The 12,660-nt window shown below is 42.0% G+C and overlaps 1 protein-coding gene across 3 annotated transcripts; it reads right to left on the bottom strand.

The window, feature by feature from the left end:
- Positions 1-2,420: 2,420 nt before the first annotated feature.
- Positions 2,421-9,581, bottom strand: LOC105011097 (ras-like protein family member 10B). Of its 3 annotated transcripts, none has more exons than XM_020048209.3 (4): positions 9,557-9,581; positions 7,317-7,711; positions 5,906-6,030; positions 2,421-3,204 (listed from the first exon to the last, which is right to left on the bottom strand). In XM_020048209.3, exons 2-4 carry the CDS (start codon positions 7,608-7,610, stop codon positions 2,934-2,936), a joined length of 690 nt encoding a protein of 229 aa, XP_019903768.2. In that variant the 5' UTR covers positions 7,611-7,711; positions 9,557-9,581; the 3' UTR covers positions 2,421-2,933. The 3 variants fall into 3 exon arrangements, with proteins under 3 accessions (XP_019903768.2, XP_010869198.2, XP_034149205.1); XM_010870896.4 differs by lacking the exon at positions 9,557-9,581 and adding an exon at positions 8,722-8,987; XM_034293314.1 differs by lacking the exon at positions 9,557-9,581 and adding an exon at positions 7,796-7,893.
- Between the last annotated feature and the right edge of the window lie 3,079 nt (positions 9,582-12,660).

Here is a 12,660-nt window from a genome sequence, read left to right as displayed (position 1 = left end):
AAAAGGACTGGACTGCTGCTGAGTTATGTTCTCTGATGAAAGTACATTTTGCATTTCCTTTGGAAATCAAGGTCCCAGAGTCTGGAGGAAGAGAGGAGAGGCACAGTCTTTCCACAGTCAGTGATGGTTTGGGGTGCCATGTCATCTGCTGGTGTTGGTCCACTGTGTTTTCTGAGGTCCAAGGTCAACGCAGCCATTTACCAGGAAGTTTTAGAGCACTTCATGATTCCTGCTGCTGACCAACTTTATGGAGATGCAGATTTCATTTTCCAACAGGACTTGGCACCTGCACACAGTGCCAAAGCTACCAGTACTTTGTTTAAGGACCATGGTATCCCTGTTCTTAATTGGCCAGCAAACTCGCCTGACCTTAACCCTATAGAAAATCTATGGGGTATTGTGAATAGGAAGATGCGATACACCAGACCCAACAATGCAGAAGAGCTGAAGGCCACTATCAGGTATTTGAAGTGGAGAGGACAAAAACATACCTTCATTGTTGTTAGAACCATGTCTTATCATTCCAATAGGGCCATTACCATAAATAACCCTGACTAGAAAAAACAGGCAATGCTGCAAAAACAACAATTGGAAGTAATGGCAAAAGTAGCTTACTTTTAACCTGTTCAATACCCAAGATAGTGTAACAAATCTACAAATTCGTTGTATGGGAGTATAAAATCCAGCAACATCACACTAATATATATAGGTTGTAACCAGATCAGACAATATTACGGAGGAATTCTTTAGTTATAGATCCTAAAAATTAACCCGCAAAGCATTCAATTCGTCCTTATGAAATTACCCCTGACCCCTGTGTAAAATATGAAAGCTTGGGAGTTGAGACTGCTTAGAATCTGTCACCTGGAAACTAGTCTTGAAGGAGATGATGAAGTGGCTTGCCTGTATCTTTATCTAAGGCCAAGATATGGCCAAAACTCTATACAATTATTGTCAAAATCACCACACAATTTTGACTGGATAAAGATACAGGTAAGCCACTTCATCATCTCCTTCAAGACTAGTTTCCAGGTGACAGGTTCTAAGCAATAGTCTCCAGTGTTTTCGTAATTAAATGTAACATTTTACAGATTATAACAAGAATTACTGTTTGTAGCATTGAAAATGGAAGAGGACAGTGATAGCCATGTGTTAATATATGAAAAAAATATAAAATTGAAATATTTATTCAAGAAGAGAGAGATGGTAACCTAGAGGCCCTACAATACTTCTAAAGAGAGAGAGAGAGAGAGAGAGAGAGAGAGAGATTTTTTCAATGATAAATGTTTTCCCCTTTGACTCAGAACATGCTAGAAACAAAGAAGCAATTACATCTGTGTCTCTGTAGGACTTTCTCATCTGAATTATGAAATATTTACCCATTATTCTTTCCTAAAATATTTAGGTGCTGTCAAACTGTGGGGCTTTATTCACTAGACAGCAATTTCTTTTGTCTTTGAAATATTAGGTTTGGGCCTTCTAGAATATTAAAAAATATCACCAATGACCTAATAGTGAGCAGTTTCCTTCCTTTGCTGTAGCTGTAACAGAATGCCTTAATATATAAATCACACCATAACTATGAACTTTAGTAGACAACCTACACCGTAACTACTGACCAAGAGGTATCTGATGAGATGTCTGATGTGTTATTCGTTACTCATTTACCAATCACAGCACTTCTTTATAAAGCTTTCCAAAAAGCTCCATGGTCTTTGTAATTTAATCTGTGCATAATATTCAGTACATAACTGAGTGACCTTATAGATGGTATATGTGTGAGGAACAGAGGATTGGGTCGTAAAAACAATGTAAATCCCTATTCTTTCACACAGACATCATGTAACATATTTTAAGTAAAATTGTACTGTACTAAACAAAGGGGGGTGAATACTTACACAACGACAAAATTTAAGGTTTTACTTTTTTATTCATTTATAAAATGTGTTACATTTTATTATCACTTTGACATTATAGAATAATTCTGTGTAGATCAATCACACAAACAAAAATCACATCTGTTCCAGTCCCACTGCAACAAAATGCAGTAAAAAGTGGGTCCTTATTCAGTTCATTGTATTACGTATAGACAACCTTATCATGTGCGTCAACAGTAGACTCCGTATGAACAAGGTCCTGTTTCTTTGCTGGTGCAGTGTAAAGGGGGACTGGACTGGGTGACACTGTCTCTACCTACAGACTAGAACAGAAGGTAACTATCCGCTTGACAAGTGAACCCTGCAGCAGCCCACAGGGTTAGAAACATGAGGTAAAAGTGCTCTCAGAAACAGCTTTCTGGGAACTTTCAGTGTTTTGTAGTAAGCTACTTGAAACCTAACCGCTTTGTGGGACTGTCATAGTTGTTCGGTTTGGTTTCAGAGGACTACATTTTGTGATTGCCGTAAATTGGATGACTGTTGTTAGTTTTTTGTGCTTTTTTTTAGATGGGCTTGAGAATAGCATCTTCAAGACACTTCAGGGCATGAAAGGATAATTCACTGAGCCCCAGTGAGTATCTATCCGCCTGTCCCCACATCGGTAGATCTCACGCCGAAGAGGGCTTTGACATTATGGATGTCATACTCCGATCAACACTCAGCTTAGACAAGTAACAAGCCAATCTGTCAGTGTGGAGTGATGACTTGACACTACAAAGTTCCTTTTGTGGACTTGGTTCAGAATTGTGCACAGCCAGGGGGATTTGTTTGAATTAGCTGCCTCCATGACAATAACATATCTAGGGCTGTACTCTCCATAAGATGGCAATAGCAAAACAGGGAGCTGTTGCGTTTCAAAACCATAGTTTCACATGTTGCAAACATGTGTTTAGTCCCAGTGGTCCATCAGTAGTTCTCAGGTGGTCAAAGGAAGGTTCACTGTATCAGTGGCCCTCAACGTCGCCTGGCGTCGCTCGCACCCCACCACAGTGTGAATCACATGAGAGCACAGCGCTCGTTCCTCAGTGCCCGCTGGAAGCGGATGGTGGCGTGGACGTGTTTGCAGCTGGCACAGCCAATGCTGCGCAGGGCTTCCCCAAACAGCAGCAGCACGTGCCAGTTGAACTTGGCCGAACACTCCACATAGCCGCACTTCCAGTTCTTCCTCACCAGGTCGGACACGTTGCGGCGGGGGATGACGCGACCACGTTGCAGGTCCCGCTTGTTCCCGACAATCAGGATCGGCGTGTCCCCCGTCCCCACCACCCTGGAGAGAGGCAAAGTGGATCAGCACACTGACAGTTAAGAGGTAAGGCACTGTGGTCAGCCAAGGACACACCCATGGTCCTTCCTGTGGTCATGCTGAACCGTTAGTAGTCCATTACACAGCCTGCATTATCACATTCTGTGACGTCAAGCCTTTTCACTGGGTCTGAAAAATTGCTAGATTGAATCCCAGAGCCGCCAGTGAGCAAAGTGTTGTTCTGTCCCTAAGAAACGCAGTTAACCCAAATTACTCCCAGATCATTGCTGAAAATGAGAATGTGGTCTCAGTCATACTAACCTGGTAAGATAAGGAAAATATGGTCTACTGCTACCTGTACCTTTACAGCAAGTAAAATTCCTGGTATGTATAAATGTTTCAATTAGTGAATAAAGATGCTTCTGATTACAATACGTATTTGTTTTTTTACATTTTCTTCTGAAGCACATCTCGCCAAGTTGTTCCTTAATCACACTGCTCACTCAAACGGGAGGCTTATGCTAGTATGTGTGCTAAAGGAGAATGCATTCCCCAGCCATCAGTCATGTTTGAGCTCACAAATGCCCAAACTACCAAGGAGTGGCTAAAGTGAGACAAGACAGGGCAACTCTGTTGGACTCTTACTGTACTCTCTACCTGATCAACCCATCCACCACCAGGTTAGGGTTAGTGCTGGGCAATTTTGTGCCGCCATTGTCTGACTATCTTAAAGAAAATCCATATTGTATTCTCGCTTAGCACAGGATAATGTAAAAGCTAGACTTTTACACTCTGAATGACAAACTGAGGATTTTAACCTTCACACCAGTTTAGAGAACACTGAGAAAAATATCCTGAAGGGTTTTGTGTTGTTATGTTTACCTTTTCAACCCTGGACAAAATTGATTTTTTTATCAAGTCTTTGTAGGAAGAGGATTAAGTGCTTTTTCTGTTTGGACTTATTCATGACCAAAAACCCAGACATTCAACATATAAAAATTTAACAAGCCCTTCCCTTAACTCTGCAGATTCACCTTGACAGAAAATGTGAGTCAAGGGATTGTTTAAAATTCCACGGATTCAACTCATAAATCAAAGTAATCTGCTGGTAGCTCCTCAGAGCTTTGTTTGAAACCTTGGGTTTCTAAGGGGAGTGTTGTCTGCCTGTGTATATAGTAGTCTCTAGTCGGTGTTGTAGCTAGGTGTACTGCCCCTAACGTCCTGCGCTGCTCCACTGGGCTTGGCCAACGCATGTGTTCCTTCTACATTGGCCCGCTGTCTCTGGAGCCTTAGGGACAAGCTGTCATCAGAATCTCACTGCTATGTAAGACCCAAGGCTTTCCCAGTCCACTGTGTGCAGCTTTTGTCTTTTCCTTATTTACTGAAGATGATTATATTTTTTGTGACAGTTCGCTCATTCCTAATAGCTTTCCCTCAACTGTCAGTTCCTTTAAAAGTCAAAGGCAAGAGTTTCTTTATGTCTTTGATTGATTTTAAAATATAAAGAAGGTGAGAGATAACACAAAGTGGTCTCATCTTGATTAAAAATATGCACATATAATGTGCATAATAATGATAATAAATGGGCAAGTCCACTCCATAAATGAATGACTGGGAGTTGTATGGTTGTGACATCAGCGTTTACTAACAGTGTGTGGCCTTGGCAATATGGTGTGTCAAAGTTGCCACTGAATGAAGACCTCACACGCCCACAAACAACAGGGCTGATGGGACAGCGCCTCACCTCCAACACTGCTGCCAATGAAAGGCACCCTCACTTACACACACCCCCAAACCCCCCCCCCCTCCCCCCACGGTCATCTCTGGTGCAGCCTTGACATGCACTTGGACATCCCAGGACCACAAGGAGGGACAGGTGATTTGTGGATTCATGTGGAGGCATTTCTGATTTTTTGAAATGTGAGACGTGAGAGAGCTGGTGGTTGGAAGCTGTCTTCATTGTAAATCCAACGTATGCTTGCCACCAAGGTCATCGGCTGCTTCACAACATCAAGCTACATGGCTCCAAGGTGACTGCTGTCGCGGTCTAACTGCGTCAGAATTCATTTCAGCCTAGGTGACACGCGTATCACGTACAGCCTCGCAAACGTCACCTCACGTCACTATTCCACACTGACATCAGTCTAAGGAAAACCCCAGCCTTGTTTCCCAACCCTATTGTTAGGACGCGCAGTCTCTCACTCCCTGATTAAAGCTGTCTGGACTCCCAGGAGGGATGGTTTGTGCAAATTGCTTTGACTAATTATATGACACAGAATTGGTTTAGCAGCTGCCTGGTTTGGGAGAGATTTATCGACCTAAAAAGCAAGCGAGCACCACTGACATGAGATTTATGGATCCTCTAGGCTATAGGATGGTTTCTTTAAAAAGAACCTCATGTTTTAAGATGCATTCCTTTCGGGAGCAAAGGTCAACGACGGTAATGACCCTCCATTGCCCTCTGTTCTGGGCAGTCCTCTCCTGCTAGCTCCAACCAACGCCGGCCTCATAAATATTCACACACAGGGAAATACAGGCCTTGACCTTGGCAGTGTGAGCCACCCGTGTTATTTTCAGTCTATTTATGAAATAAACGTTCCGTGTGTTCCATGTGATGGCTCTGACTGCGGCACCAGCGTAGCGAGGCGTAATTACAGCTGCGTTCAAAGATCCCGTGGCTCTACCCGGAGACAAGTCCTACTTGGCATGCTGGCCGACTCCTCACCTGGTCTCTAGAATCTGCTGGCGGATGGTCTTGACGTATTCAAAGCTGTCGAAGCAGCAGATGTCATAAACCAGGATGTAGACATGAGCACTGCGAACACCTCGGCAGCAGGAGTCTGTCCACTCCTGGAGGAAGGAGGGGGAGAAAGGGGAGTAGAAGAAAAGAGGACAATTGTACCATGGAGGAGAAGAGACAAGTAGCCAAGAGGACAGAAGACTAGGGGTTGCAATCAGCCTAAACGTTGGAACATTTGATCAACCTTGACCGCAAGGTTGCAGGGTTGAGTCCGGGCCTGCAAGGTGAAAAATCTGTTGCTCTGTCCTTGAGCAAAACAACCTTATTTGCTCCTGTAAGTTGCTCTGGATAAGAGAGTCCAGTAAATGTCATATGTAAAAACATAAGCTTATTAACAATTTATATTAGAATTTACCTTTTTTTGGTCTGGTAAAATAATTGTAAATAAATAATTAAATTAAATATACAGTATAAGCATATGAATATATACTGTATATAGTAAAATGGTATATAGTTTCTCAACACTTGCATGCAGTGAGCTTTTACACTCCTTTGGAATTATGTTAGTCTAATTTATTTGCTGAATTGACTTGCAACATAGCCTACTGTTGGGTGAATATGACCAGAATACAATCTGCTGTCTTATTAAATTGAATATTTGTTCTACTTTAGGCCTGGCTTCTTGTGAAAAATATTTTCAAGCTAGTATTTGCCTTACATGGCTTTTCAGAATCACCTCAAGCATCTTGCTTGCAAAGGAAAACCATTATTAACTTAAAAATTATAGTCTGACATTTCTATAGAAGTTATAACCAAAACTGTGATAAACCTATTGGCATCCAACCAATACATTTTATGTAGATGAGTAAACTGAACTCAAAGACACTTGAAATTTCAGTTATATTCGACCTTTTCTGTTCAATAATCTTTTGACTATAAAATTGGATAGACACAGACAGCTCAATTTTCACTTGACTTTATGGCTGAAAGGTGTTTTAGCAGTATTTTCTGACTAAAAACATCTAATTTATAAAATTGTTTACAGAAAAGGCGTTGTATAATACACATTTCTGAGGATAACACATATTCCAACTTGCAGAGAAATGAAAGAGCTTTCTTCCTTTCAGGAGACATCCCAGTTGAATACAGAAAGGAGGTCATACTCTTTTCCATCCCAACAAAGTGTTTTTGTGTGTTTTAAAAATGTGTGTGTTATTCAAATGTTATTCAAATGTGGATGCAGGGAAGCAAAAGATAGCCACCGTAAATTATCAAGACGAACCCACGGATTGTCTTATTATTCTAATCTCCTCATGTGCTTAAATTAACTGGACCTCCCATTTTACCACAAGGTGCCACACACATCACACAAGGTTGCTGGTCCCCGGGACAGTACCTGCAGAGAGCTGCCCGGGAAGCTGGGGATGGCGGGGTAGTCTGTGATCTGCAGGTCGTGCACGTGGCCATTGAGCACAGCGGCCGACAGATGGACACGGCGGGCGTGGCTGGTTGCTGGGACCGGCCCCTCGCTGTAGTCATCGTGGAGGAAGCGCTGCACGATGGCAGTTTTGCCCACACCCTGCGCCCCCAGGACAGCAATGCGGAACGGAGGGGGCATGCCGCAACCCCTTCGACCCCCTGCTGCCGCTCCAGCCCCCTCCCTGTTCTCGCAAACCACCGGCCAGTGCATTCAGGGTTGCGCCGCGCATAGTCCCCACAGGCACACAGGCAGACGTGGTGGCGGGGGGCACGCTCGGCCCCATTCATGGGTTACCAACACCCTCTGTCACACTGGGAAAGAGTGAGAAGTAAAGAGAGAGGTGTTAGAGCCGTTGGAGAGATGGGACGAGAGGAATATGGAGAAGGAGTACGTACGTCAACCTGAATGGATCGCGCAGGTCATAATGTACTGTGACTCATTGTGGGTCACTTTTCAAATGGCAAATACATTATTTTTATTATTTTTATTTTTATTTAATTAATCTAAAAAGCAGAAACAAAAGCACTAAGCTGTCAAGCAACAGATGAAAAATATACTTTTCATATACAAGGACCCTGGGAATATGAAATAAGTCCGTGAAAACCACTGACCCCAGTGTCTATGCAGTTTAGATAAGATTATTGACTAAATGTAATATAAAATTAAATGTTCCTCAAATTATTTATTTAGTCACTGTTAAAATGGAGTATTATCTGCCGGGTGGTTTTCGGGCAGTGCTGTTTACCCTCTGTCAGTTTTGTCACGGGTGCAGCGTAAACATACTTAGATTAAGTAGGAAAAAAGGAATTACATACCACATTAATGACGTCAACACAAAACGTTTAATGATTAATGTACGAAATACATGCAAATAACCCAGTGGAGCAGGTAGGCGTCTGTACATAAATGCCCTCACACGCGGTCAAGTCTGTAGACAGCACAGGCTCTGGACTGGATCGATAATATTTCGAATATGATGTGATATCCAAAAACTTTACGAATCGATATGAGCAACTGGGCAAATATACTGCACTGAGAAACTCAATACAAAAGTTAATATTGGATATAAAATGTCATTAGTAAACTATTTGATGAAGTAACAACATATTCACATATAATAAAAATGAAAAAAAGGCTTGGATTGGATTGGAAAGACTATTTCATTTCATGAAATGCAAAAAACGTACGTAGCACTCACTATACTTTTTTTTAGAATTAGATTTTGTTCTTAATTTTTGCATTTCTGTCTAAATAGTCCAGAGTGTAGCTGCAACTTTAAATAACTCCAGGAGTTACATTAATTTGATAGCGACATTCTTACCCTGGGCGCAGTTACGGTGCAGATGGGGTAAAATGCGGTAAGATGGATAGATTCCGATGGGCTGTTATATCCCTGCGGCGACGCGGACGTTTAGATTATAGAAGCGCATTCGTTGGCTTCCCACTGACAGAAGTGGCTCAGGTGTAGACAACCTTGTCTCTCTCTTGCAAGTGGAGAGGCGGGACTTGGTTTAACGTTCGTCATATATTGCATGCAGCAAAAATCTAAAGCTATTGTCCACGTAACGCATTCAGGCTGCTTTCGTCAAAGACTATACCCGGCGTCGGGAGTGAGAGTTAAAGTGTGTAATGTTGACGTGGACGTATCACATCGCGTCTACTTGTAACCACATTTCTAGATGAGGTAATCAGTTACTGGACCTGAATGAATGATATTAAATGGCATACAGGGGGGGCTATATTTGCCCTGTCCACACTCACATGTACAAATCAGAACATAAAAGAGTAGATTTTTGTTTTTAAAAAAAAGTAAACAAACACCATATAGTAGGGCTTTTTAACCCTATCATTCCTACACTTAAAGGGATAGTTCGACCCAGATGCATATTATGCTGAAAGTCCATATACCCTGAGTTTTTCCTGAAGACACTGAGTCATTTTTTAAAACAATCCATTGTAAAGCTCTGTCCTTATTTTCTGTCTAGCATTGTCCAAATTCATGAATGGATTCACTGTGTCCCGAACTACAAGTAAGTGGACTATCACCCAAATATGAATCTGGGCCGAACTATCCCTTTAACATTTTTAATCTGGGGTGTGGGTGGATTTATTTGTCTTTACCTGCACACGTTTTTTGTCTCACAAAAGTGCCTTACCCAATTCTTATCAGGACAGCCAGATCTGAAAATAATTTGAAATAATTATATAAATATCAATGTTATATTAAAAAAAGTCAAAAAAAAAATAGGTCTGCCTAGTAACATCATGATGAAACATGAATTGACAGAAGGCTGATGTAGGTAAAGAAATGGTCTACCCAGTGAGAAATGCATATTAATGTTTGACAACTGTGTGAAGTTTTCTGTTTATCTCAGCAACTACAGGGAGGGAACAATATAAAGGCAACACCACACTGAAAATGACTTTTGCTTTGAAGTGACTAAATCACAATTAGAAAGACAGCTGTCGAGGTCACCGTAGGTTGATTGCCAATTAAGGATATATATGTGTCAGCTCCACAAGAGGTCTGACAATCAACACTTCGGTATTTCAAAGCAACATGAAGCAACTTACTTCCAAAGAGGTCAGACAGTTGGCGCCCAAATTGCAGGTGCATCAGTCACGAAAATGACACGACATGATGTCAAGGAAACAGTCTCAAAAAACGTGAGAGCATATGCCTGACGGAGAGACACCGCTGTATGTGAGAGTATTCCAGTATTATAAACAATAGTTCCTAGGTGGAATATCCATTGTTTTTACCAAGCCTATGTCAATCTCCCCTGCAATATATGTCTCCCCTGTGATATATGTCAATCTCCCCTGTAATATATGTCTTTCCTGTAATAGGGGATCAGGCTCTGCTTCAGTGTTACAGTACGTTGGCATTCATGGTTCCCTCAATGAATTGTAGCTCCCCAGTGCCGGCAGCACTCATGCAGCCCCAGACCATGACACTCCTACCACCATGCTTGACTGTAGGCAAGACTCACTTGTCTTTGTACTCCTCACCTGGTTGTCGCCACACACGCTTGAGACCATCTGAACCAAATAAGTTTATCTTGGTCTCATCAGACCACAGGACATGGTTCCAGTAATCCATGTCCTTACTCTGCTTGTCTTCAGCAAACTGTTTGTGGGCTTTCTTGTGCATCATTTTTAGAAGAGGCTTCCTTCTGGGACGACAGCCATGCAGACTAATTTGATACAGTGTGTGGCGTATGGTCTGAGCACTGACAGGCCGATCCCTCACCCCTTCAACCTCTGCAGCAATGCTGGCAGCACTCATACGTCTATTTCCCAAAAACAACCTCTGGATATGACGCTGAGCACATGCACACAACATCTTTGGTCGACCATGGCGAGGCCTGTTCTGAGGGGAACCTGTCCTGTTAAACCGCTGTATGGTCTTGGCCACCATGCTGCAGCTCAGTTTCAGGGTCTTGGCAATCTTTTTATAGCATAGGCCATCTTTATATAGAGCAACAATTTTCTTTTTCAGATCCTCAGAGAGTTCTTTGCCATGAGGTGCCATGTTGAACTTCCAGTGACCAGGATGAGGGAGTGTGAGAGCGATAACACCAAATTAAACACACCTGCTCCCCATTCACACCTGAGACCTTGCAACACTAACAAGTCACATGACACCAGGGAGGGAAAATGGCTAATTGGGCCCAATTTGGACATTTTCACCTAGGAGTATACTCACTTTTGTTGCCAGCAGTTTAGACATTAATGACTGTGTGTTTAATTATTTTGAGGGGACAGCAAATTTACACTGTTATACAAGCTGTACCCTCATTACTTTACATTGTAGCTGTGTCATTTCCTCAGTGTTCACATGAAAAGATATACTCAAATTTTTACAAAAATGTGAGGGGTGTACTCACTTTTGTGAGATACTGTATGTCACCCCTGTAACATAAGTAAATCTCCCCTTTGAACAAGATTGTTCAACTAATAGATCAATCAGTTAGTGATCGATGCCAACCTGCATGTAGGAATGAAGCATGGCATAATGATACAGTGAGGAGAACAAGTATTTGATAACCTGCAAAATCGTCAGTGTTTCCCACTTACAAAGCATGTAGAAGTCTGTAATTTTTATCATAGGTACTGTTCAACTGAGTGAAGGAATCTAAAACAAAAATCCAGAAAATCACATTGTATGATTTGTAAGTAATTAATTTGCATTTTATTGCATGACACAAGTATTTGATACATCAGAAAAGCAGAACTTAATATTTGGTAGAGAAACCTTTGTTTGCAATTACAGAGATCATATGTTACCTGTAGTTCTTGACCAGGTTTGCACACACTGCAGCAGGGATTTTGGCCCACACCTCTATACAGACCTCCAGATCTTGGGGCTGTCGCTGGGCAATACGAACTTTCAGCTCCCTCCAAAGATTTTCTATTGGGTTCAGGTCTGGAGACTGGCTAGGCCACTCCAGGACCTTGAGATGCTTCTTACGGAGCCACTCCTTAGTTGGAGGTTGTTGGCCAAGATCTCGCAATACATGGCCCCATCCAGCCTCCTCTCAATACAGTGCTGTTGTCCTGTCCCCTTTGCAGAATAGCATCCCCAAAGAATGATGTTTCCACCTCCATGCTTCATGGTTGGGATGGTGTTCTTGGGGTTGTACTCATCCTTCTTCTTCCTCCAAACACAACGAGAGGAGTTTAGACCAAAGAGCTCTATTTTTGTCTCATCAGACCACATGACCTTGCCTATTGTCCTGTAGCCCATCCCAGCCTTGTGCAGGTCTAGAATTTTATCCCTGATGTCCTTACACAGCTCTCTTGTCTTGGCCATTGTGGAGAGGTTGGCGTCTGTTTGATTAAGTGTGTGGACAGGTGTCTTTTATACAGGTAACGAGTTCAAACAGGTGCAGTTAATACAGGTAATGAGTGGAGAACAGGAGGGCTTCCTAAAGAAAAGCTAACAGGTCTGTGAGAGCCGGAATTCTTACTGTTTGGTAGGTGATCAAATACTTATCTAATGCAATAAAATGCAAATTAATTATTTAAATGTGATTTTCTGGATTTTTGTTTTAGATTCCATCTCTCACAGTTGAAGTGTACCTATAATAAAAAATTACAGACCTCTACATGCTTTGTAAGTCGGAAAACCGGCAGTGTATCAAATACTTCTTCTCCCCACTGTATATCTACTAAATCACAATCGCTAGGGCTTTCATCACTTTGATTCATCATAAAGAAGTTTTGTGAGTTTTCAAAACTTTTATAGACAGACTTT

This window comes from Esox lucius, chromosome 7 (genome assembly GCF_011004845.1).
Source record: "Esox lucius isolate fEsoLuc1 chromosome 7, fEsoLuc1.pri, whole genome shotgun sequence".
Lineage (NCBI taxonomy): Eukaryota > Metazoa > Chordata > Actinopteri > Esociformes > Esocidae > Esox > Esox lucius.
The sequence above is the reverse complement of the archived record's forward strand: the minus strand, read 5'-3'. Positions and strand labels throughout refer to the sequence as shown.